The sequence below is a fragment of the Bison bison genome, unplaced genomic scaffold (genome assembly GCF_000754665.1).
Source record: "Bison bison bison isolate TAMUID 2011002044 unplaced genomic scaffold, Bison_UMD1.0 scf7180017864307, whole genome shotgun sequence".
In the NCBI taxonomy this organism is placed as follows: domain Eukaryota; kingdom Metazoa; phylum Chordata; class Mammalia; order Artiodactyla; family Bovidae; genus Bison; species Bison bison.
In genome coordinates, this window is record NW_011494879.1 from 727,169 (window position 1) to 754,674 (window position 27,506).

The 27,506-nt window shown below is 51.9% G+C and overlaps 1 protein-coding gene across 1 annotated transcript in view; it reads right to left on the reverse strand.

Annotated features, from left to right (window-relative positions):
* The window catches only part of DAB2IP (DAB2 interacting protein), a 168,689-nt gene that overhangs the window by 95,823 nt on the left and 45,360 nt on the right, over positions 1–27,506 (reverse strand). The window contains exon 2 of the mRNA XM_010852104.1: positions 16,159–16,262. Coding sequence (XP_010850406.1) covers positions 16,159–16,262 — 104 coding nt within the window. The remainder of the gene's footprint in view (positions 1–16,158; positions 16,263–27,506) is intronic.

Sequence of the window (27,506 nt, forward strand, 5' to 3'; positions counted from 1 at the left end):
GGGGGTGGGGGGGTGGTATATGGGTTTGCATTCCAGCAACAGCGCTTGGGCACCTGGGAGTCACGGGTCACCACTGGACTCTCAACCCACTTCTCACCTGAATGTAAAGCACTCAGCACCACGCATAGCACATAGTAGGTGCTCGAGCAGCCCCCGACTTCATCATCTATTTGGTCCTGCATCCTGAAGGTAAGCTTTCATCACCTTCTCCCCTTTAACAAACCAACTCCGAGTCACTGCCAATGGGTGGGTGGGCCTGACCTGCGACAGTGCTCAGGATGGAGGCAGAAGCCCATGGTGTCCCCTAGCCCATGCCCAGCTTCTCCCTTGTGGCCATATCAAACAGAGATCCTTCAAAGGAGGAGGCCATCTGAACAGGCAGGTCTGTCCATTTCTTTCTGAGGCTCTGTGCAAATGCCAAAAACTCTCCTAAACAGGAAAGGGAGGGGACAATTCCACCTAGACATTGCCATCTCTCTGTGCCCCAGATGAGGAGACATGCTCCCGGAGGCTGGCAGGCAGACCTGATGCTCTGGCAGGCTGAAAGGAGCACCTCACTCTCTCCACCCGACTACAGGCTCCAGGGAGGGGCGGGGGTGGTTAAGAAGTTCTGCTTCCAAGATAACAGGGAGACAGCCAGGAGGGCCCACAGCTGCCAGCCAGGCCAACGCCCACATGACACAGAGAGTCACCTGAGACCCAGAGAGCAGGGGGACTTTCCCAGAGTCACCGAGCAGGGCAGTGGCAGAACCATGGTCCAACTGAGGTTCCCCTTTCTCCTTGCCCAGTGCTCTTGCAACATCAGCATGCTTCAGAACCGTCCAGCTCCCTGGGTTTCCTCTTTCCAGGCCTCAGTCTTCCCATCTGTACTACGAGGGCCTGGGTTGGGTGATCACCATGCTCCTTTCTAGAGCTGACATTTGACGATTCTCTGAAGCTAGAGCAGCTGCCTTCCACAGCTGGGCTCTCCCATGCTTGGCACTAGCAGCGCCAGCAAATTCTGTGGCTTTGCCCCAATCCTTCAGATGCACAATTCCTCCTGCCCTCTTTCCTGGCTCTGGGGGCTCTGCCCTCAGCAAGCTGCCAGGCCTTCCTGGCCGCCTCCCCTGGGAACTGCTGCTGCTGCTGCTGCTGCTAAGTTGCTTCAGTCGTGTCCGACTCTGTGCGACCCCAGAGATGGCAGCCCACCAGGCTCCCCCGTCCCTGGGATTCTTCAGGCAAGAACACTGGAGTGGGTTGCCATTTCCTTCTCCAATGCATGAAAGTGAAAAGTGAAAGTGAAGTCACTCAGCCGTGTCCAACTCTTTTCGACCCCATGGACTGTATCCTACGAGGCTCCTCTGTCCATGGGATTTTCCAGGCAAGAGTACTGGAGTGGGGTGCCATCGCCTTCTCTGACCCCTGGGAACTACACACCATCAAAGAGGGTCCCAGTTGGGGAATGACTCAGTAATGGGGGAATGTCAGACACTGTGACAGGTGAAAGCAGAGAGGAATTTTAAGGCAGGATCAAGTTAGTGCCTTCCCGGTGGCCACCTACTCACAGGCCACCCTGTGCCCATAGAACCCTCCCTAAGCCCGTGCCAGTGCTCCTTTGAACATAAGTCCTCCACATTCCACCCTACCCAGAGAAAGCAGTCTACTCAAGTCAGCCAAAGAGAACCAATTCGCGGGCCATGAGAACCAGGAGGGGACTGGAGCCTGACACTCAAGGATCACTCTTGCATTAAATTGCCCAGAGGGACTTCCCTGGTGGTCCAGTGGTTGAGAATCCACCTTGCAATACAGGGGACACAGGTTCAATCCCTGGTTGAGGAACTAAGATCCCGTATGCTGGGGGGCAATGAAGACCCGACACAGTCAAATAAATAAATAAATATTAAAAAAAAAAAACAGTGTCTGGATAACTATACTCAAACATGTTCTCCCAGAGAAATGTGCCGCGCTCAGTCGCCCAGTCATGTCCGACTCTTTGCGACCCCATGGAGATTGTAGCCCGCCAGGCTCCCCTGTCCATGGAATTCTCCAGGCAAGAATACTGGAGTGGGTAGTTGTTCCCTTCTCCAGGAGATCTTCCCAACCCAGGTCTCCCGCATGGAAGGTGGATTCTTTACCGTCTGAGCTACCAGGGAAGCCCAGGAGAAATACCCAGGGCCAGAAACACACCCAAGTTTAAGGACATGCACAGAGCATATGGTGGGGAACATGGTCACAAAGAAATGCATGTATGAACAGAACAGGTCTCCCCGACACCACCAGATATACACACAAATGCATGTGCACACCAACCAACACACACACAAATACACACTACCATGAAACACACAAGTAAACATACAAATATACTGGGATAGGCTCACACATTGACACACATGCTCAGCTGTCATCAGGCACGCGTAGAGTTACACTGACACCCAGGCCAAACCCACCGGCCCACATGCACTCACGAGGGTGGCCAGGTAAGCACAAAGAGCCAGGAGCCCAGACCTTGGGCCCGAGGGGAGAAACTGGCTCCCTGTAGCGGTCTCCACAATCAGGCGGGTATCATTTTGTGCCGGTCTCTGAGGACGACCTACTTGCTTCTCTCGCACCCTGATAACTGCCTTCACGGTTCCCTGAACGTATGGTTTCTGGATGCCTTGAGGCCTGGCAGGTTGTTCTACAGGATGACACCCCTACCCAGAGCTGGAGACCCCTGCCCCAAACATCTCTCCCTGTGTCCATCACCGCACCTGAAACGCCGCCATGACACAGCTGTTTAGGGCTAAGGAATCCCTGGGTGAAACGCAAGTACTTTCCCTCCCCCTCCCCCAAGAGGCATGGTAGCAGCGTGTTCCCCCAGTTAACATCGTGGGCCCTAGGCCAGTGACCTCACTGCCCTAGCCTATTTCCTCTTCTGTAGAACGGGAAAGATAGTAGCCACCCCACAGGTTGTTGGAATGGGTCAATGGGATCATGCATGGAAAGAACTCAGCCCATTTCCCAGCACATGGCAGAAATATTAGCTCCTGTCATCAGACTGTCACTGTCGTTGTTTTTATTGCTCAGACTTTGTTCAGCTCCCAGGGGCCAGCCCAGCGATTAGCCAGAAGGAAACAGAGGGCAGCAGCTCACAGAGCAATCTCTAGGACCCAGAGCTCCTGTGATGGAGAAGGGGGCTGGTCCACTTCCCTGCACCCCAATAAAAGCTGGCTCTCTGCCCTCAAAGGCCCCTCCGTCCAGCTGGAGAGGTGGCCCAGGCCATTCCTAGGCACCCACAGGAGCCTCCTGGCTGCTTTGGCCGCCTCCAACCCTGCCACCCTCCCCCTGTTCATTCTCCAAGAGCATCCAGAGGGACCCTTCGAAAAACAGATGAGATCATGCTGCGGACCAGCTGCACTTCCTTCCACAGTTCCCCAGGGCTCCTGGGGTGAAGGCCTAGCTGCCTGGTGAGGCCCGAGGCCCCTCAGGATCTCTCCCTGCTCGGATCCCAGGGGCTTCAGCGGTGCTCCTGCCACAGGGCCTTGGCACAGGCTGTTGCCACTGCCCAGAACAGAGGCCCCCTCTGCCCAGTGGGCCCTGCACACCCTTCAGTCTCTCCTCAGCCTTCTCAGGGGCCTCCCCGATGCCCTCACATTGAACGAGATCTCCCTGCAGACCAATCACAGTTGTAGTTATACGTCTGTTTCAGACTTCCCTCCCCTACAGAATTATGGGGGCCATCGTGGCCTGGGTCCCCAGTGCTGGACACCTGGCAGGTATTCAATATATACTTCCTGAATGAATGAACAAGTATTTATGATATAAAAGAAAAAAGAGAAAGGCAGACAGAGAATGTGCTCTGAGAGGCTTTTTAAGGGAGTCCACTTGGGGTCAATATGAGTGGACTTGCTGGAGGAGGCAGCTTTTGAGGGCATAATAGTAACACTGAAGGTGAGGCAGCAGTTGGGCTTGCTGAGATCATCTGGGGGCAGAGCAGCCATATAAGGGGTATTCCAGGCAGAATCCCAGTACAGGCAACAGAGCTGAGGTAGGACAGCAGCAGGTCTGACTGGCTTCAAAGGCCCTGGCGTGATCATAGGTCTTCTGACCTCCAAGTTACACACCCCCTCCCCAATGCAGAGGATGCCCAGGTCGAGGGGGGCCCTTAGAAACCCTGAGAGTATAGAGCAGGGGGTATGCAGTTGGGAAGGTGGGAGGGGGAAATGAGGACATCAGAGAGGCCATCCCAGTACCTGCCAGTGCCCAGGACTGAGCGACGTCAGTGACCAGAGACCAGACGCTCATTCCTACCGTCTCAAGCAAGAACGTGATAACCCAGAGCAGCCAGGAGTGACTCACTGCCCCATGAGCCCACCCCAGAGATCTGGACAGCCATATACACTTCATCAGCTCTTTAAGCCCTCAGCCAGCCCTGACCTCAGGGCGAGTCCAGCTCGAGGCCACATGGCTTCAGTAAAACCAGCTCCCTCTGGGAGCCACACCCCTGCAGCAGGCTCTCTACTCTCTCCCTCTGCATCCCTACCGGCCCCGTCACTGAGGCCCTGGCACCAGGCCAGTCTTCCTGGGGTGACTCACTGCTTCTTCCCATCAGCACGTCTCTGTCCTGTGCTCTGTGTGCTCTGTGTGAGAGAATGCTCTCAACAGAGGCTTCCTGGCAGGAGTAGCAAGAAAACCACGCGCAGAGACAAGAAATCTGGATTCAAAACCCCGCTCTGTAATTAACGGTAATAAGAACTATTCCAATGCATTAATAAGAGTAAGCCAGATGCATTTATTAAGCTTTGTCGCAGCTTCAGGCACTATATCAAAGCTTTACATGACTTACCCTAATTCTCATAGCCCAGTGTGCAGATAATAAAATGGGGGCTCAGAGATTTTAAGCTACTTGCACAAGATTGCACAGCCAGGAAGTGGCAAAGCTGGGTTCCACCCAGGTAGTCTGCCCCCGAGCTCAAGTCCTTCCATCATTCCATTACTGCAGTATGAGGCTCTAAGCAAGCAACTTAGCCTCTCTGTGACTCAGTTTCCCTATCTGTAAAATGAGGAGATGGCCTAGCTGATCTCTAAATCCCTTTCCAGCTTAGGCATGCCATCTTTCCCCTCCCTGGTGACCCATTTGCAAGGGGGGCCTTCTGGAGACAACAGCTTGCCTGAAGGAAGGATGCTCATGGTGGAAGTTCAGGCCCTGCTGGGCCATAGGGAGCTTCTGTTGGGTAAGATGGCCTCACCCTGCCCCGCTCCCAGGCACCTTGCTGGCCAGGGCTAGCCCTGGAGCATCAAGGCCAGGGAAAGGAGCTATCCTATTTCTCCCTGGACCACAAGCCACCAGGGAGTACCAGGACCCCAGGGTGCTCCCAAAGGCCACACAGCGGGAGGGGGAGGCAAGAAGCAGGGGGCAGCCCCATAAATCCACCTGAGTGAGCAGTGCGTTTAAAAGCACTTTTCACTACAGGATACAAAACGCACCATTTAGGGAGAGGATTTTATAGGCTATTTCTCTTTCTGGGTTGATTTACCATCTACAGGCCAGGCACACCTGGGCGCCTGCCCTTGAGGGATCATGGGAACCCATGCAGCGGAGGCAAGGTCAATTTCAAGGCAAGACTGCAGTGGTCCAGGTGGCCTGTCCTGATCTCCTTCCAAGTGGTTGGCCACTGGGCCTCGGAGACATAGTGGACCATCAGGAGCCAGGGGTTGTTAGCTCACCCGATCCCCTCACCCCACACTCACTCACTGGAAGCATTCACTCCTCTCATCGCTCACACATCTTCATCCCACCAGCCCCTCCGGTGTCTGCCACAGGTGAGGCCCTGCCCCCGTGCCCGGGGCTCAGAGAAATCAGAAATAGCCACTGCCCTTAAGAAAGTCAACACTCTCTCTGGTGGATGGTGAAGCCACAGCATCTGCGTTCGAGAGCCTGGGGTGGGGATGCCTGCAGGAACCACAGTGGGGGTGGGTACGGGGGAGGGAAGGAGCTTTCAAGGAAGAGAAATGGGGAGGAACCATGGGCAGAAGGGCCAGCCTGCATAGAGGCACGGACCCTGGGACAGTACTGGGGGCCTCGATGCCGGCGGGGAGCCAGATCACCCCTCCTGGCAGCCATTGATGGCGCTGGAGGGGGGCAGGAACAATCATGGCTCGTTTTAGATGTTCCTTAAGCAATTCCACGAGAAAACTTACTCATCCCCCGGCAGGGCCTTGTGTCGGAAACAGATGTCATTGCCGCCACTTCCAAAGAGGGCCTCCTGGCTTGGGAACAGTTCCCACCCGAAGACTCAGATATAATTATGTCTGTGATCCAACCCAAATGCCACTTGGTGTGACAGAGGCAATCACTTCATTTCTATATGGGGTTGGGAGGAGGCATCTGAGCTCTGGCCCCCCACTCCCAGTTTCCTGGGTTCCCTAAGAGAGGGGAAGGCTTTCAGGGGCCATATGTTGGGGTGGGAAGAGGGGAGCAGTTTCCTCCCACCCCAGGGTGTCTGCCCTGCTCACGTCCCTTCTGACATGGAGGGGTAGAGGGGGTGGCCAGAGCAGCTGCAGACGGGCGGGACATGATGAGATCAAATGCCAGCTCCATCCCTGATATGCTGTGTGACCTGGGACAGCACACCTCCTCTCTCTGAGCCTCAGTGTTCTCATATATAAGATGGAAGGACTAGCAAACTGGCTGGCAGAGACTGGGCTGTGTGTTGTGGGCCAGGCTCTGCAAGACCTTCATTGTCCAGGCTCACGAGCTGAGCAAGCTTCAGCAAGTCCTTCACTCTCTGTCTGCTTTGGTTTTGTCACTTAAAAAAAAAAATGGGATTTGTGTTATGTGCCTCATGGTATCATCAGATGATACCCAGTGAGGGCTCAGGGGAAGGCCTGACCCAGAGGACTGCGTAAAACAGCCTTTATGACCACGCCCCCCTCCTTATGCAGACAGTAAGGAGCTGGGATTCACACCCAGGTGGACCGGACTTTGTCAGAGGACACCCATGATGGAGTGTCTTTTAGTCCAGCCTGGTGACCACAGCGCAGACACACTGCACACCCATCTGCACACGGGACCCTCTTGCTGGAAGGCTGCCTGGTCCCCAGACCTTGCCCTCTCCATGTCCCTGATGAAGGTCCCCTTTCACAGGTCCTAAAGCTCTCTGGTCAACATAGTCCGGTCAGCTCAGCCAACGGTGCCAGACCCAGCTGCCCACGGGCACTCCTGTTTGGAGCTGTTCCGTCCAACTGGCAGTAGGCTCCGCAGGCTGTGTCGCTGGACCCCGTGGCCCCAAAGTGGGGGCCACACAAAACATCCCCAGACTTCCACTCTCCTTTGGGAGTTACTGCCCAGGCAGCTACTCGCTGCCCTCTGCTGCCCCCAACTGGGCAGAAGGTGCCCTGCGCGGACACCTCCGACTCCTTCCATCTGTACTCACCACCTGGGAATTTGGTCTCTGGTCTCTTGGGGACCCCTGCACCCTGCCCCCTCTCAACCTCCTGGTCTCAGAGCGGAGGCCTGGGAGCTCTGTGTGAACAATGTTGTTTCAGGAGGAGGCGTGGGGCAGGGAGGACCAGAGGCTCTAGGAAAGGGGTGGGGGCGGTGAGCCCCGCCTGCCAGCAATCGGGGCTTTCTGAGATTTGGTGTGAGATTGTTGGCTGAACAGCAGCCCTGAGAGCCAGGGGTTCCTGTGCCAGTTTACAGATGAAAAAAGAGAGGCTCAGAGTTGGAGACCTGGCCTGAGCGATCCCACAGAGGGAATCCGTGGGGCTAAGATTCAAATCCTACCCCTCCCAAGTAGACCTATGGGAAGAGTCAGTACTATGTCCCCAGGACGGAGGACCCCAGGAGGTAGGGGGAGGAGGGGGGCTCCTGGTGAAGAGAGGGAGAAAGACGCCCCCCAATAGCATCTCACTTGCCAATCACAGAGAGCCTGACACTCCACTGTGAGTGACTCAAACATCCAACTGATAAGTCTCCTTTTGTGCAAGGAACCTTTGACACAGGGACAGAGGGAGTCAGCCACTGACACCTTAGTGGGGACCAGTTTATCCAGCTCCTTGTTGCCCAACAGGCTCAAGTGCAGGACCTTACAGGGACGTCCTAGAAGTACTTCTGGAGGACCCCCGGGCATAAAGGGGTGGGGGGTGGGCAGAGGTTGTCCTTATTCCCCTCTCCATCATCCCACCCAAGCCAGCACCTCTTGCAATGAGGCAGCAGATTCCAGGTCTCCTTGAAGTGAGTTCTTCCTTCCAGCCCCGCCCTCAGGGACCCCTGCAAGGGCATTCTAAGCTCAGATGCTGAGGGCAGGGATGAGAAAAGCAGCTTGCTTGCTCCCCATCCTCTATCCCCCACTTCAGTCCTGGTCTCTGATGCTATTGGGGGGCATCTTTCTCCCTCTGTTCACCAGGAACCCCCGCACCCCCTACCTCCGTCCTAGGGACATAGTACTGACTCTTCCCATAGGTCTACTTGGGAGGGGTAGGATTTGAATCTTAGCCCCACGGCTTCCCTCTGTGCGATCGCTCAGGCCAGGTCTCCAACTCTGAGCCTCTCTTTTTTCGTCTGTAAACTGGCACAGGAATCCCTGGCCCTCAGAACTGCTGTTCTGCCAGGACTCCAGACTCTCTGGAAGGGGAGAGTGGGCAGAGACCAGGGGCTCCAGACTCTCTCAGCCGAGTCAGGTATGCTGCTCTGAAGGACACAAGCATTCCATCCAGATCTGCTCTGGCCAGTTCTGGCCCACCCTCACCTCCCTCTCTGGGGACTCCATACTCCTATTAATATGGCCTCCCATCCTGTTTGCTCTGTGAGCTGCAATAGATCTGCTGATCCTTGTTTTCCAGCCACGCCCTCACACTTTAGCCCCTCACATTGTTCCCTGTTCCCACTACCACTTGCTCAAGTATTTCCCATCTCTCAGCCTTCAGAGGGGCCGTCCTGGCTGCCAGTCCTTTCTCCTCACCTGCCCAGAAATGACTTCATGAAGCCCCAGTTAACCCTGCCTGTTAGGCAAGCAGCCCTGTATGTCTGCAGGGAGAAACTACCTTTTACTCCTGCCTGTGTCAATGCCCCACACAGGCCCTGAAACATAGTTGAAAGTGTTAGTTGCTAAGTTGTGTCTGACTCTTTGCGACCCCGTGGACTATAGCCCACCAGGCTCCTCTGTCCATGGAGTTCTCCATGGAGTGGGTTGCTATTCCCTTCTCCAGGGGATCTTCCCAACCCAGGGATCAAACCCCGTCTCCTGCATTGCAGGCAGATTCTACCATCTGAGCCACCAGGGAAGTCCTGAAACATAGTTGGTGCTGGTTAAAAATTTATTAAAAGAAAGAAAAGAGGAAGGCAGCGAAGGGAGGGAGGAAAGTAAGTTAGTGCATACCCACAATAGGACTCGCAGACCAGAGCTTGACTCCCACCTCTACCACTCATGGGCTGGCGGACCCTGGGCCAGTCCCTTCTCCCTGAGACTTACTTTCCAGATCTGTTAAATGGATCTGATGAAACCGCCTTCTTGTTTATTAATGGGGCAGGCAGCCTCCCAACCCTACCAAATACCACAGCCTGCCCATAGTCCCAGGCCTCAGATGCTGGCCTGGCCTTGATTCAGAAAGCTTCAAACAGCCCCTGACCCCATACTCCCACCCTGCAGACTGTCCTGGCCAGCCCTGGCTACCCTGGGCTGTCTTTGATGATGTTCCCATCTCCTGCATTCCTCCTGTAGGAAGGCAGACACGGACCAAACGGACACAGACCAAAATGATAGTAATTTGCCTTTGGGGTTTAAACAGTTTAATAACAATTAGGCTCCATGAAAGACATGGGAGGAGGAGGGTTGAGGATATGGGGCCTGCTCTCTCCACCAACCCTCTCATCTGCAGAACAATGGCCAGACACTGGGTTAGAAGACTCCAGCTCACCAGCTCACGTGGCTCAAGAAAGCAAGGGACATCAGACTCACAGGCAAATTTCTGGTACCACGAGGTGCTGAGGCACCCAGTCCGGGGTCCAGCACTCCTATCTGCCAGCCATGCTTTGTAGCTGACATCCCTCCACCAGTCTGGGGGCCGCAGACACAGACAGACATGTCCCGTGTAAATATGCTTCAGCCTGGAGTGATGGAGAGAGGCCCAGCAGGTATTCCAGGCAAACCTACTTTCTCTGGGTCTCAGTTGCCCCATCTGTGCAGGGACAGAGCTGGCCCCTGTGATCTGGGGGTTTGACCAGCTTTTCTGTCCACGGGAGTTGCCTTAGCCAACAAAGGGCACTAATGGGGCAGACGGGCAGACCAGGAGGAGGTGCTGTGCTGATGAGCCCTTGGGGGCCTCCAAGGGTAGTCAGACGGGTAGTCAGATGCACAAAGTTCATTTCCTTCAGCCCCCTCCTCCCAGGAAACCTGACGGGGGCGGGGGAAGGGCCTGGCTGCAGGGAAGAGAGGGCAGGAGGGAGCAAGGCAGGAGGAACACAGGACAGGGGAATAGAGACACCCGGGCTCCATCCCACGCCCGGCTCCAGACTTGCTGTGTGACTTTAGGAAAGGACCCTCCCCTCTCTGGGCCTCAGACCCTGCTCTGTAGAAGGAAGGGTTGGATCAGATAATTTCCAACAGCCTTTCCACCATGGTGTTAAGGGGGGTCACGCACAATCCTGCATGTTTGTGGTCCTGTACCTGTTTCTCTGTATATGAGAAAGAAAGACAGCTGAAATGTGGGGATGGTTTGGAGAAACCTTGGTAAGAGGGGTGAGCAGGTGAGGAAACCTCAGATCCACATCCCAGAGATCTCCTGCCCTATCCACTCTCACTCATCATCCCCTCTGTCTCTTGTGTCTTGTAGGGAAAAGTCCAAAGCCCTTACCCACTCACTTTTCTCTCCAGGCTCCTCTCCATCATATTTGCAACTCATTCAACATCATCTGATCACACAGAGCCTTTGGCTTGTTCCTATTTAGTTAGATCTCACTCTAACTGGAATACTCTTCTCCTTTTGCTCCCGACAAACTCCTATAGATCCCTCAAAGCCCAGCCCCAAAGATCCCTCCTTGAGAAATTCTTCCCCACCCTCGCCCACAAGAGGTAACTGCCCCTTGTTCTGGGTTCTCACAGCATCCCAGGCACACCAGCATCACGGCTTCAGGACCACGTAGGGTGCACACACTTGAGCATCCAGTAAAAGTGGGTGGTTGAAAGGAACCAAGACCCGCATCTCGAAGCATCTGCAATCAACTGGTACTGAGTTTATCTGCAGCTTCCGCCAGCCCCCTGGGCTTTCCCCTCCCTGACACTTCTCCTCCAACTCGCAAAAAATAGCCCTGAGACCTAATTTCAGCTAAACCTTCAAACACGACTCTTCACTTTCAACTTCCCGAGGAGGAATCAATTGGCTGTCAAGTTTCCCAGCGCCTCTGCCACCTCCCACACCCAGGCCCTGCCAGCTCTCCTCAAGGTCGGTGGGAGAGATGGGGGCAGAGGAAGGAGGGAGGAAGGACCCAGCTCACACCAGGGGGAGGTGAGGTCTGCCCAGGGTGGTGGGCTGAAGGGACACACAGGGAGACCAGTAGCAGTCCTCATCTCCTTACCCTCCAATCACACCATGAATTCCTCACACATGGGGTGGCCAGTGAGCGGGGACAGCCTGCTGCTGCTGCTGAGGGTCCTGGGGCTTCGGGGTGAGGAGTAGGTCCACACAGAGCCCCTGGACCCAACCCAACAGCTTATGCAGATCCCAGTTTGCTGCCTGCCTGCTGTCCCTGCCTCTGACCCTCTCTCGTTTCCAGGATTCGCTGCTGAGAAAACAGAGCGGCGCTTGAACTCAGCCTCACCATCTCTTTAGTATTAGTCGCTCAGTCGTGGCCGACTCTTTGTGACCCCATGGACTGCAGCCCACCAGGCTCCACTGTCCATGAGATTTTCCAGACAAGGATACTGGAGTGGGTTTCCCTCTCCATCTCTTTGGAGCCCAAGAATTGGAGGCCAGTGATGGGCAGGAGGTCCATTTGGTCCCCTGTTCCCAGCTCCTTCCCCATCCTGCCCTCATCCAAGGCCCCACAGAGCTCTCAGGGTCCTGACTGGATGGCCAGCTGGCACTGGGTGACCTGGAGAAATGGCGCCCCCACCCCCAACTCCCCTTGTAGGGAGAAGGGAGTTGTACCAGGCAGGCGAAAGGTTCCATATCTTGCCTGGGTCACAATGCTGGCATGAGACTCGGTCCCAGGTCTGCTGACTTTACGGCTCATTCCCTTAGTACATCAAAATGTTTAAGCACCTTTTGTATGGCCAAACTACAAAATCCACTCCCCCTCTTTTATAGAAGGGTAAACTGAGGCTCTCCCAGGGTCACATGATCTCCAAGAGACAGACATGCGAACAACACTGGGTCCCTGATCCCCTGTGGGGCGACTTTGGTCCTAGGCTGACTCACAGAAGGGGTGAGGGCCAGCATGTGGGGTGCAAACAGCCCAGACTCAGGAGCGCTCCCAGGTGAGTGGTGCCCAGGTCAAGTCCAGCCCCTCCCCGGCCTCAGTTTGCACAGAGGAGGTAGATAGAATGAGGCCTATAGATCCCGACATGGGTTCACCATTAAACTGCATCACTGCCAAAGGGCACTGCTGTGAGAGGTGGTGACATCTCATCACCCGGGTTTGAAATGGCAGCGAAGACGACAGTTACTCCAGTACATCCTGTGGCATCTCCCCTGCCTCCTCCAGGCAAAACCATGTTCCCCAGGTTCCCTTGGGGGCTACACAGAGCAGCAGTCAGCGAGCACGAGGATGTGGCTGTGCGAGCAGGTGGGGTGAGTTCAGGTTGCAGGGGAGAGGGTGTGCTTCTGGTCCTGCACAGGGTCGTGTCAAGTCCATCTCTAAGGCCCAGGCCAGGTGCACCTCTGACCTTCCCCAAGGCACCCTGTCCTCCGCAGATCTTCACTGTTCTGGAGCCAAAAGAGGAAACACAGTTCAGCTTGTAGGTGGCTTCATCAGTAAAGAATCCACCTGCAATGCAGGAGACCCAGGTTCAATCCCTGGGTCAAGCAGACCCCTTGGAGAAGGAAATGGCAACCCACTTCAGTATACCTGCCTGGGAAATCCCATGGGCAGAGGAGCCTGATGGGCTATAGTCACATGGAGTTGCAAATAATTGGGCACAGCTTAGCAACTAAACCACCACCACCATCATTTCTATGGACTTCCCAGTTGGCACTAGTGGTAAAGAACCCACCTGCCAATGCAGGAGATGCAAGAGACATGGGTTCTATCCCTGGGTCAGGAAGATCCCTGGGAGGAGGGCACGGCAACTCAATCCAGTATTCTTGCCTGGAGAATCCCATGGACAGAGGAGCCTGGTGGTCCATGGGGTTGCAAAGAGTCTGACACGACTGAAGTGACACACACACACACATGCACGCACATGCACGCACAGGGGTTAGGCACCTACCATGGGTCAGACCTGGGCTGACGTGCACACATGAAGGTCCGGCAAGTCCTTCAAGAAAGAGCAGTCATTCCACACTTTACTGACGAGGACACGTGGCTCAGAAAGGATGAGCGACTAACGAGGTCACGTGGGTCACGCAAGAGCTGGAATTTGAATGCAGATCCCCACCTCCAAGCTTCCTCTTCAAACCCTCTCAGCTCCAAGCACCAGCCCAGGATAGAAACTCGACTCACGCCCCTTTCCTTAACTGCTGCACACAGAAAAGGACCAAGGCGCATATGCCCTGGTCCTGGAAAGGACACAAACGGTATATGCCCGGCAGTCCTGGTATCCGTGCCTGGCTCTGTCACACAGCAGCTGTGACGCCCGACAAATGACTTCACCTCTCTGAGCCTCAGTCCCCTCATCCATGACATGCAGACACTAATGGTCCCTGCCCTCAGGGTTGCTGTGAGAAGTGGCTAAAGTGACGGCAGAACACACTTGCCATCCTGCAGACCCTAAGCTCACGGGATGAAGAGTCTGGGGGCCCAGTGGCTCAGAAGGCTGGCGCTGGCTCTGGCTCTGAGCCACAGGAGTTTTCCATACCAGGAAACACAGTGAAGATACCACGACAGGAAAGAAGCCAAGCCTAGCTGGCAATTAAAGAGCTGCAAATTACAGCAACATAGAGGTGTGATGATACACCTATTAGAACAGCAAAAGAAAGGGAAGCAGGTAAAAAGTGATGCTGAGGGGGTTCTGGAAGGGTGTGGAGGAAGGGTACTCCTGCTCTGGTTCCAGTCCAGCCAGAGGAGTACATGGGCGTGCACCGGGGTCAGGGAGACCCGGGTCCAAATCTTGGCTCCAACATTGTGAGCAGCTGGAGTCTGGGTGAGGGACTTCACTTCTCTGAGCCTCAGTTTTCTCATCTGTAAAATGGGGTGATTGAAGCATCAGCTTCAGGGTTGTCTCATGGATTAAAAGAGATGAACATAGCGCAGGGGAGCCGTGATGATTAGTCATCATCCCCTAAGGCGTCCCCAAGGCTCAGCCCTGGCGGCCACGGCCCAGGGGGGTCTGGAGAAAGCAGGTCTCAGCCTGTTCCAGCTGATTCGATCAGAGTCTCCCAGGTGCCAGCCTCCTGTCCTCCCCGCGGCTGGACACCATCTCCTAAGGGCCCTGGTCACCCAGGGAGGTAATCTGGAATCCTTTCAGAAGCTGATCTGACCCAGAGCCTGGGGCTCAGAACTGCCTTTTATATGAGCCTATTAAAAATGCAGATATCCAGGCCCCACCCCTGGCCCATTGCACGGAAATCTTGAAGGGATCCAAGAATATTTTGAGAGCGTTTTTATGACACACAGACAGGCGGAAGAATTGGTGGCTCTGAGGAAAGTCCCATCCCTTTAGCTGGGGACTTGAGGCTGCACTCGACCCAGACCTGATCCAGCTTCCCAGCCTCACCTCCTACCCTGACCTCTGGACCCCTCAACTCCAGTCCCAGCAAGCATTTCACCGTTGCATAAACATGTCAATTTCTAGCATGCCTCCATGCCTTTGCAACTGCTGCCCTCCCTACCTGGAACTCCTTCTCTCACTGTCCCTGCCTGCTCAATTTCCAAGGACCCTTCAAGAGTCCCAGGGGATATCCACTCCCACCTCACCTTAAACCCCATGTCACACGATACAGCGACAGCCTGGCCTGTGACCTCTCTGTTTCCTCCATCAAAACCTCCTTTCCCCTGATCCCCAGAGGACTGGCTCTTCATTCCTTGGACTTCAGCTCAAGCATAACTTGAAAACCACACCGCCTCAAGGAAACCCTCCTAGTTTTCTCTCTCACAGCAGTCTACTTTTCTCTTTCACAGCACATAGCTCCAACACAAGAATGTCAGCTCATAAGGTCAAGGGCTTTATCCACCTGCCGCTGTCTCGGCCAGCTCCTCTCACTTGACCCCAGTGTCAAGAACGGTACCTGGCACACAGCAAGCATGCCGTCAGGATGGTTGAATGAATGAATGGATGGATGAATAAATGAATCAAACATCCATCTCCCCTATAGACTGAGCTCCCTGGGGAAGAGAACTTGTCTACTTCTCCAGCGGCTAGCACATGGGCAGAGGGGCACGAGGTAATGTGCTGAAACAGGGCAGTAAAAGGACATAAAACTGCAGGCGTGTGGAAGGATGGCTGGGACGCAGGGGACATGGAGGGTCACTGGGTTCTGTTTCCATAAAGTCCTTCAGGTTTGAAAGAAAAGAGTGGATTGGTAGGACTACCATAATCAATAGCTAAGCTGTATATATACTATTCTCTGTTGATTCTGAATCATCATCGATTGTAAGGTACAGCATTGTTTTATGCACCAGCAAGAAAGAAAAAAATAGCGATTAAATTATGACACACCACAGGCTGTTATATGAGAGATTTTAAAATGTGAAAACGAAAAGGATACATCGTAAGGAAGCGTGCTGTGTGCACGCATGCGTCAGGGTGCACTTATCCGACCTAACGTTAGCCTTTCTCATCCCACAACAGCTCGGCTCTGGGTCCAGCAGCCTGCAGGGCTTTTCAGTCCTCCGCCTGCCCCCTCCCTAGAGGACAGGCCCCCCATGTGGCCTCCGGGGGGTGGGGTTGAGCCACAGAGAGGGGAGCAGCTGAGTGAATGGATACCTAGAGCAAGGGAGGCTGGATGCTCTCCCAGGTCCGTGAGGCTCCAGGAAGGGGGGCCGCGGGGTCGCAGAGCAGCCCCCGGGCCAGGTGGCGATGGTGACGCAGGGATAGTTACCGTGACCCGGAACGGCGTGGCGGCCGAGGGCTCCATGCTGGGGCTCTTCTCCGAGAGGCTGCCAGGCAGGCTGCGCCGGGAGCCCGGCCTTTCTTGGGGCGACTCTGCCAACAGAGAGAGAGAGAGAGAGAGGGGTGGTTAAGCACGGACAACAGAGGCCACCCAGTTGGTCGCATCACCCACTCAATGGACATGAATTTAAGCAAACTGTGGGAGATGGTGGAGGACGGAGGAGCCCAGCGGTCTACAGTCCATGGGGTTGCAAAGCGTCGGACAGGACTCAGCGACTGAACAAGTCAGGCCCTCCTGTCATTCCCGACCAGGCTGGGACAACACACCCCTGGTCCCCATAAAATGGTCCAGCCATTGTGGAAAACAGTTTAGCGGTTCCCCAACAGGTTAAAGACAGAATGACTACATGATCCAGCAATTTCACTCCTCGGCATATACCCCAAAGAACTGAAAACAGGAACATAGACAAACACTGTATGCAAATGTCCAGAGCAGCATTATTCACAATAGCCAAAAAGGTAGAAACCCAAGGGGCCCTCAACAGACGAAAGGATAAACACAGTGTGGATGGAAGGTAATTCCACTATTAAAAGCGCGAAACTTCCGATCCAAGTTGCAACCTAGATGAACCTTGAAAACAAGCTGACTGACACAAACCAGACACAGAGGGACAAATATTGTGAAATTCCACTTGTATAAAATACCCCAAATAGGCACATTCTTAGAGAAGGAAAGTAGATTAGAGGTTTCCAGGGGCTGGGGGTGAGGGGGCACGGGGATTTGTTGCTTCATGGCACAGTTTCTCTTTGGAGTAATGGGGAACATTTAGAAATGGACTATGGTGATGGTGGCATGATGTTGAAAACATACTTAAAACCACTGAGCTGTACACTGAAAAATGACTAAAATGGCAAATGTCATGTATATCTTTCCTATGTATGTACTATGATTTAAAAAAAAGAAAAGATCTCCTAAAACTCCCACTTCAAGACACACATCTTGTGATATGTGATAATGAGCTCCCTGTTGCTGGAGGTATACAAGTAGTTCCTTCAAACACGAGACTCTGATCTCTGGCTTCCAATAGGGACCTTCTCTTCTTGAGGCTTTAAAACTTGAGAGGAGTGCGAGGGCCAGGCAGGCAGCAAGGTCAAGGGTAGCGGCCAGCTGCTCAGCTCCAGCTGGTGATTTTGACATAGCAACGGGGGGGCTCAGTGCAGCCAAAGCTTCCCAAGATTCAAGAGGATGTGGGAATCTGGTTTTTTACTTTAATATGAAATATTCTGATTTTTAAACGGTGACAGCTCATTCAACACTTGGAGCCTCAGCCTCAGCATGCTTGTTTCAACAACCAGGTCAGTCCACCTGGCCACTTCACCCGCCCCAGTTCCCCAACCGTGCTTGGCACTGGCCATCTCTGTTCCACTGTTCCAGCTGTGGCCCCCACAGAAGCCCCCTTCCTGTTCCTCCCAGCCTGTCCTGTTCAGTGAGCCCTGGAGGAAACCCGATGACCTCCTCCGCCCCTAGCTCTTATAGGAGACCTTATGGCTCCTATAGCAACAGCCAGGCTGGGGCAGCCTATCATTGCTGTCACTTTGCACACAGTGTGTGTGTGTGTGTGTGTGTGTGTCCTCTGCTTGCTGGTGAAACTCCTTTGTGTATGTGTGTGTGTTTCCTCTGCTTGCTGGTGGAATTCCTGTGTGTGTGTGTCTCCTCTGCTTGTTGGTGAAACTCGTGTGTGTGTGTGTGTGTGTGTGTCCTCTGCTTGCTGGTGGAACTCCTGATGCCCACGCCTAAGCTGGCTGCATCCCCACACCCCCAGCACCCTGCCTGGAGTCTGGTGCGTGGGGAATGCCTGGGAAAGACCTGTTGACTGAGAAGAAAAAGGACAGGGCGGAGACTTCCCTGGTCCCTGGGAACACACCGGGTGCAGAGGCGCACACCCAGTAAACACACACATACACGTTCGCATCCACGTAGACACTGCAACGCGTACCCGCTCAGGCCCGTTCCCAGTACACGTGCTCGTGTGGACGTGCACACACACAGGACAGACGAGGGGCAGGCTTTTCCACAAGGCAGATCGGGCTGCCAGGGGCCGTGCTACACCTTCCAGCCCAGTCTCTCGTGCAGCCGGCTTGGACAGGAGCCCTCAGAGGTGTGGAAGGACAGAGCTGAGCCACACACAGTAGGGCGGTGTGCTGAGCCCTGGCCGGTGGGCAAGCCTGGCAAGCCATTTTGGAAATGGAGGAAGTGGGCCACCCACGGGGAGGGGTTCAGGCCCCGCTGCCCAACAGGCAGGCCTGGGGCCCCCTCTGCTAGAGAGGCTTCCACTCCGGCCCATTGGCTGCCATGATTTAGGGCCTCTCCGCTTCCCTCATGGTGCGTCCTACTTAGAACCTCCCTTCCTCACTCATCTCCGCCCCTACCCCATTTATGCTAGTCACAATCTAGGAAAGACCCTTTCTCTCCATAGATTTCCCCAAGAAATCTCTTGCTGTGCCCCCGCACTGTCTGCCTTCATCTCTCCCCTCATCCCTAGTGCCTCCCATTACCTCCACCCGGGGGTCCTCCCAGACTAACCACGGTGTCCAATCCACATGTGAGGCACTGCCCTCGGCCTTCAGAAGCCTTTGGGGATGTGTCCTCTCTCCCTGACACACACACACATATGCCTGACCACGGCTTCATTGCTCCTTCCCAGGCAGGTGAGCCCTCAGAAGGCACTGGCGGGACTCAAAGAGCCTGGCGAGGCTGCCTCTCCTCCAAGATCAAGCCTGATATCCCCACAACCTCTGCAGAACACCACCCTTGCCTGCTGGGTCTGCTACGAGGTGCCCAGAGGTTGCTTGGTCCAACCACCCATTTTACAGAGGAGGAAGCTGAGACCAGAGGAAGGGAACTTACCCACTAGCTCCTAACACAGTAAACAGACAGCAAATACCCTCATGGGTGCTCCCAAAGTAGCCATAAACTTCAATTCAGATGCTTTGGGAGCATTTCTAACCACTTCCAGTTTGGCACTGCACAATTCAAATTGATTTTTGCTCCAATAAACCCAAAGCTAAGCAAACAAAGCCCAGGCTGTACCCCATCTGCATCAGAAGGTAGAAACCCAGCATGGAGAGATGGCTGCAGGGCAGGACAGGGCAGGCGTCCACGCCCTCTCCTGCACTCCAGAGGACAAGGAACATGGGTACCTTTCTGGGCAGCTTCTGCTTGGCCCCAGTTCCATTCTGCATCTTTCACCCCACCTTCTGCTCCAGGGGGCTGACCCATGCAGATCCCCAACCCATGCAGACCACACCAACCCAAGTCTGGGCCCTCTGGCTTCCACGCACGTGTGCATGCTCGGTCACTTCAGTCGTGTCTGACTCTTTGCAACCTCATGGACTATAGCCCTCCAGGCTCCTCTGTCCATGGAATTCTTCAGGCTTCTCTGTCCATGGAATTCTCCAGGCAAGAATACTGGAGTGGCTTGCTATGCCTTCCTCCAGGGGATCTTCCTGACCCAGGGACTGAACCCAAGTCTCCTTCATTTCCTGCGTTGCAGGCAGATTATTTGCCTGCTGAACCAGCAGGGAAGCCCCTGGCTACCATGGGGATTGGCCAGTGGGGAGCCCTGGTGGAAGATCAGGGGAGGGAGGGGGATCACCTGGACTGGCTACCTCCCACCACCGAAGGTCCAGACTACCATCAGGATGACCCGGTCTCCTGGGTTCTCACCTCTCAGTAACCACGCTCTCCTCCCCTCCTTCCAGCCCCAGCTGCTACTAGCTCTGGGGTCCTGCACTCCTCTCCATGGTTCCCCACACCCACCCACACCTCAAATCATCCTAGTATAAGCACCATCTGCTTCCTGCTGGACACCCATGGATCTACCAGGCGGGATCTCAGCTGCCTGAGAAGCAGGCCCCACCCATGGACCTGGTGGGACGCCTTTACACACAGATGGGAAACTGTGATGTGCCCAAAGATCACATTGAACCATAGGGGCAGTGTCTGGGTCAGGCCACGCTCTCTCCTGACCTGACACTCCAAACGGCACCCCACTCTGAGCCAGCAGCCAACACAAGCTCCAAACACAAAGTTAGTAAAAATAACCACATGGATTGTAGGGGCACAGACCAGTGTTTCTTTACCTTTTATTCATTAAGACTCCCTCTAAGGAGTCTTTTTAACTTCCGAGTTTCTCCCTCAACAAAATTCTAACACCATAGATATACAGTAAAAGTATCTTTTTGTCCTACATGTATTGTTGTTCAGTCTCTCAGTCATGTCTGACTCTCTGCGACTCCATGGACTGCAGCATGCCAGGCGTCCCTGTTTTTCACCATCTCCCAAAGCTTGTTCAAACTCACGTCCATTGAAAGGGTGATGCCATCCAACCATCTCATCCTCTGTCATCCCATTCTCCTCCTGCCTTCAATCTTTCCCAGCATCAGGGCCTTCCTTTTCCAATGAGTCAGCTCTTCACATCAGGGGGCCAAAGGAGTGGGGCTTCAGCTTGAGCATCAGTCCTTCCAATGAATATTCAGGACTGATTTCCTTTAGGATGGACTGGTTGGATCCCCTTGCAGTCCAAGGAACTCTCAAGAGTTTTTTCCAATACCACAGTTGAAAAGCTTCAATTCATCAGTACTCAGCCTTCTTTATGGTCCAACTCTCACATCCATACATGACTACTGGAAAAACTATAGCTTTGACTAGATGGACCTTTGTTGACCAAAAAATGTCTCTGCTTTCTAATATGCTATCCAGGTTTGTCATAGCTTTTCTTCCAAGGATTAAGTGTCTTTTACTTTCATGGCTGCAGTCACCTCTGCAGTGATTTTGGAGCTCAGGAAAATAGAGTATCTGTCACTGTTTCCATTGTCTCCCCATCTATTTGCCATGAAGTGATGGGATCAGGTGCCATGATCTTAGTTTTTGAACAATGAGTTTTAAGCCAACTTTTTTACTTTCTTCTTTCACTTTCATCAAGGGCTCTTTAGTTATTTGCTTTCAGCCACAAGGGTGGTGTCATCTGCATATCTGAGGTTATTGATATTTTCTCCCAGCTATCTTGATGCTTCATCCAGCATTTCGCATGATGTCCTCTGCACAGTCTGTTGTTCCACGTCCGGTTCTAACTGTTGCTTCATGACTTGCAAACAGGTTTCTCAGGAGGCAGGTCAGGTGGTCTGGTATTTCCATCTCTTTAAGAATTTTCCACAGTTTGTTGTGATGCACACAGTCAAAGGATTTAGCGCAGTCTATGAGGCAGATGTTTTTTTGGAATTCTCTTGCTTCTTTTTTATATACATATAATGCCTACATGTATATTAGACTTTATACAGAAAAAGAGTGAGATTTTTTCACATCCCCTTCCAAGAATCCATTTTTTTGTTCACTTATGGACAATACTTGGAGAAGGCAATGGCAACCCACTCCAGTACTCTTGCCTGGAAAATCCCATGGGCGGAGGAGCCTGGTAGGCTGCAGTCCATGGGGTCGCTAAGAGTTGGACATGACTGAGTGACTTCACTTTCACTTTTCACTTCCATACTCTGGAGAAGGAAATGGCAAACCACTCCAGTGTTCTTGCCTGGAGAATCCCAGGGACGGGGGAGCCTGGTGGGCTGACGTCTATGGGGTTGCACAGAGTCGGACTCGACTGAAGTGACTTAGCAGTAGCAGCAGCAGTATGGGCAATACTGCCCCCACTGAGACCCATTCAAATATAATCCCCACATAACAACTTAGCTTTGGGAAGCTTCATTTTCCAGATGAATAAACTGAGGTTCTGAGAGGCAAAAATGACTTCCTCTAAAGTTTCTGCAGGTAAGAAGCAAGAGTATATGCTGAAACTGTCCCTCCCAAACCTACACTTAAGGGCTCAGAAAAGGCTGAGGATGCCTGGAACATGGGGCCAGGACTAGGAGACTGGATTTAACCTTGACTCTGCTGTGTGACTCTAGGCTAGCCCCTTTCCATCCCTGAATTCATGACTTATCATCAAACCAGTGGGCCAGGGAGTTAGAGCAGTGAGTCCCTCTATTCCCTACCACCACCACCCCCCAAAAAAAGAAAGAAAGAAAGGAAAAGAAAAAAAAATCTGCTCTTTATTTTACACCAACAAAGAAGGCAGAAAGCAGACCTCTGAGTTCTAACTCTGCCTCTAGAATCACAGCTGACTTTGGCCTTTGACTGAGTAGCAAGTCCTTTCTAATTTAAGGAAGCAGACACTAGGAGGCTTGGGCTCATGCCCCTCCACCTCTAAATAACATAGCTGGTACAAGCAGGACGTTGGAGACATTGGGTAAGTTTGCTAACATCCTCAGGGACAGACCCCAGGAAGGGAGAACTGATCTACTGCCTAGTTCCACACTGCCCCCCTCCAAACCTCAGAGAACTGATTCAAGCTTTTCCCCTTGGCTCAGACTCACTGTATGACCTCCACATGACCTCTCGGACTCCCGGTCTACAAAATTAGGTCACAAGACCAGCTGATCCTGCATCCCTTTTCCACTAGGAGGTCAAAAGAGTCTATTTCACCAGGCAGACCAGGCTGCCTCCCTACTCTTGGAACCCACAGTTGGAGAAACACATTTTAACCTTCATGTGTTTGCAAAAAAAAAAATAAATAAATAAAATTGGTTTCATTCAAATGCTGCTGGCTTGGTTGCCATGGATACCTCCTAATCATGAAGGATGACTGTTACTTGTTCCCATGGAGACACGGAGGCCTGAGGAACATCCTGTAATTTCAGACAAGACACCAAATTTCAGTTGTTGGGTTGCCCAGACCTTAATGTTTAAAAACAGGTTGAGGCAGCAACCTCTAACACCTGCAGTGAGAGAAAAGAAGTCAGCATGTTAAAAAGAGGAGGTGTGAGGTGGGTGGGTGTGTGTGTGTGCTGGACCTCAACAGTGATCGGGAAAATGCAAATTAACACAACCAGATGCCATTTCACAGCTTTCGGAGACGCAAAAAAGGAACAAGAACGATGACCCCAAATGTCGACAGGGTTGTAAGGAATGCTTTCACCCCTGCTGGTAGAAGGAAAAGAATTTGAGAACAATTAGAAAAGAGCTGGTTGAAACTGACACATACATATATACTCTGGGACCAGAAATTCCACTCCTACATATACGGTCTAGAAAAATGCTTCAGCCTTGCACAAGGAGATCTGCACAGAGATGTCTACTACAGCACTGTTTGTAGTAGCAGAATGTGGGAAGCAACCTAAATGTCCACCAACAGGGGAGTGGGTGCCCCAGTGGATGACTGCAGTCATTCAGTGGAAGAGGGATAGGACTCCAAGGGACAATGTCCACGTGGAACACAATGAACCCCTACAAGGGACCCAGCTCTGTAAGATCAGCATGAATCATGCTCAGAAACATGAGGTTGAGTGAAAAGAGTAAATTGCAACAGCAAACAGAGTACAATCCATTCATGCTTTTTTTTTCTACAAGAATGTTCACAACAGCTTTATAGCCTAAAATTGGAAATAAAACGTGTTTCAATAGGTGAATGGTTAAACTGCGGTACATCCACTATGTGTGAAGCAGAATCATGTTCCCCCCAAAGTCCCCTGTGAATACGTTACTTGATATCGCAAAAGGAACTCTGCATATGTGATTAAGGTTAAGGACTTGGAGATGGGCATGCATACTGGATTATCCACAAAGGGATAATCTTAAATATGGAAGAGGAAGGCAGAAGGATGGGTCTGAGGGATTCGATGATGAAATAAGAGACAGGAATGATCCGAAACCCAAGAGGAATAATGGAAGAAGTGAGTCATGAGCCAAGAAACATGGGAACCTCTGTGTAGAAACTGGGAACATCTCTCGGCTGACAGCCGGCAAGAAAACAGGAACCCCAGTCCTACAACCAAAGGAAACTGACTTCCGCCAACAAGGAATGGGCAATGGAATGGAGCCTTCAGAAAGCAACACAGCCTGCTAATACCTGATTTTAGTCCTTCGAGGCTCATGCCAGACTTCTGACCTACAGAACTGTGAGATGACAAATCTGTGTTGTTTAAGCTGTTATAACAAGTTTTAACCTGTTATGGCTGCAATGGGAAACTCATACACATGACACAGAATATTACTCAGCAAAGAAAGTACTACTCAGCACTACTGAAATGCACAACAACTTGGATGGATCTCCAAGGCATCGCGCTTGCTGAAAACGGCCGAAAAAGCCAGCCTCCAAAGGTCACATGATCGGGGATATATGTATACCTGTGGGTGATTCATGTTGAGGTTTGACAGAAAACAACAAAATTCTGTAATCCTTCAATTTAAAAAATAATTTTTTTAAAAGGTCACATGATGCAGGATCTTATATATATGGCATTCTCAGAGCGGTAAAGTCACACAGATGCAAAACAGATGGTGGTTGTCCATCCCTTCCATCCCTTACCCCTCCAGGGGTGAGGGATGCTAGGGGGCAGGTAGGTGGCTCTAACTTGTGTCTTGACTGCAAAGGTGACTGCACAAATCAGCATATGCTAAAATGGTACAGAGTTAGACGCACGCACAGCACCACTGCACACAAAAGATGAAAGAGAAAGAAGCGAAGCGGGCACTGACATTCAGAAGCTGACCTGGCATTCACAGCTCTGTCACGTTACTCTCCTTCCGAATATAAACAACCTAACAGGATACCAACCTCAGACAAGCCTACCACGATAAAATGAGGCAAAACGAGACCACTTGATCATGTTGTCTAAGCAACTGTCAAAAGCCTGGTCACCGTGCCACCCAAAACGCTAAATATCCCTCCACCCTGGTGAAAACGAGTGTCTGCTGCTTCTTTACCCAGGACAGATTTATCTCAGTGCTGCTTCCTCTCCTTGGAGATAAGATCTGAGAAGATAAGATCAGATTTGCCCCTTCTTTCTGAGAGCATCCAGTAGAGAGTGAACCCCACTTCCTTTAGACGCCCCCCAACTCACCCAATCAAAGCCCAAATCTTAGAGTGGTTTCTCTCTACCACAATCGGATTGAGAGGCCTTGTGGTTCCCCACAGCATGTGTGCTCTGTCACTGCAATAAATAATAAGCCCAATAAATAATAAACCTTGTGCGGCCGGAGGTGTGTTCCTGGTGGGTCTTCGGCTGGAGGGCATGTGTCATTTACAAGAGATGTAACTATCAGGGGGAACCGGGTAAAAGTGTGCCTCTCTGTTCCAGTTCTGCAACTGCCTATATGTCTGAAAAATTTTCAAAATAAAAAGTTAATAAATAGCCTACTTGAAATACATGGAATCATATCTGTCTAAACAATTGAGATTTTCCATCCGAGAAACTAACTACTGAAATGTGTTCATATCCAGTGTCACCTGAGTAGAGAGAGTGGTCAGCAATCTGGAGGCGAGAGGCACAGAATGTAAACACCACTGCAAAGGTTTACCATGGACTCTTTAGACTGAAATACATTTGCCATCTACGTGATGAAACTAATATGCTGTTTTACTGTTTGTATGCGTGTGAACTTACATAGAAAAATATCGTAAACAGTATCATAAAACTTGGTCAGCGATTTTCTTTGGAGAATAAGATGGGCTACAGCAATATCATTTACCAAATGAAGAATTATTCAGCCTTCCGAAACTTAATATTAAATTAAAATTGAAAAAGATAGTATAATGATTCACTACAAACTATACCCTCTGAACACATCTGAAGAGAAAAAAGGAAAAGAAGTAAGAAAAAAAAATCAGAAAACAAGACAAATGACATCAAAATCAATAGTAGCCCAAATGACCAGGTAGAGAAAGTGGATCAGGAAAGTCCAAAAAATAGATTTAGAAAAAAACTCGTGGGTGAGGAAATGAAGTTCCCCAAGCCATGAAATTAAAAGATGCTTGCTCCCTGAAAGAAAAGCTATGACCAACCTAGACAGTATATTAAAAAGCACAGACGTAACTTTGCCAACAAAGGTCTGTCTAATCAAAGCTATGGTTTTTCCAGTGGTCATATATGGACGTGAGACTTGGACTATAAAGAAAGCTGAGCGCCGAAGAATTGATGCTTTTGAACTGTGGTGCTGGAGAAGACGCTTGAGAGTCCCTTGGACTGCAAGGAGATCCAACCAGTCACTCCTAAAGGAAATCAGTCCTGAATATTCATTGGAAGGACTGATGCTCAAGCTGAAACTCCAATACTCTGGCCACCTGATGCGAAGAACTGACTCACTGGAAAAGACCCTGATGCTGAGAAAGATTGAAGGCAGGAGGAGAAGGGGATGACAGAGGGTGAGATGGTTGGATGGCATCACCAACTTGGTGGACATAACTGAGCAACTGAACTGAACTAAACTGAAGCCTAGAGCTGCCAATGAACTGGTGTCCCCAGCCCCAATCTTCTCCCACTGCAGGAGTGGCTGGATAAACTGCAGGAAGAGGCAAAGGTAAGGTCATCATGGCAGCAGATCATGGACCTCTCAGATTGTTAGAATCTTCCAGATACAGCAGTCCAGTAGATGCCACCGTGTGTGTGCGTGTGTGTATGTGTGTGAATGAAGCACATCTGTACTGTTCTTATCTGCTATTAACAGTTAGCCAAATGAACAATGAGTTTGCCAAAATACTGTATTGATATATTGGTAGGTCTCCTACATGCTTTTTCCAGTTCTAGCTTTGGCCATCCATGTTTGGGAGAAGGAGGAAAGGTAGTCCTCAGAGGGTACTGGAGTACCCATGGCCCCCAAAGAGCCCACGTCCTGATCCTAGTACCCATGAATCAGTTCAGTTCAGTTCACTTGCTCAGTTGTGTCCGACTCTTTGCAACCCCATGAATCGCAGCACGCCAGGCCTCCCTATCCATCACCAACTCCTGGAGATCACTCAAACTCATGTCCAACGAGTCGGTGATGCCATCCAGCCATCTCATCCTCTGTCGTCCCCTTCTCCTCCTGCCCCCAATCCCTCCCAGCATCAGAATCTTTTCCAATGAGTCAACTCTTTGCATGAGGTGGCCAAAGTACCGGAGTTTCAGCTTTAGCATCAGCCCTTCCAAAGAACACCCAGGAATGATCTCCTTTAGAATGGACTGGTTGGATCTCCTTGCAGTCCAAGGGACTCTCAAGAGTCTTCTCCAACATCACAGTTCAAATGCATCAATTCTTCGGTGCTCAGCTTTCTTCATAGTCCAACTCTCACATCCATACATGACTACTGGAAAAACCATAGCCTTGACTAGATGGACCTTTGTTTGCAAAGTAATGTCTCTGCTTTTGAATATGCTATCTAGGTTGGTCATAATTTTCCTTCCAAGGAGTAAGCGTCTTTTAATTTCATGGCTGCAGTCACAATCTGCAGTGATTTTGGAGCCCAA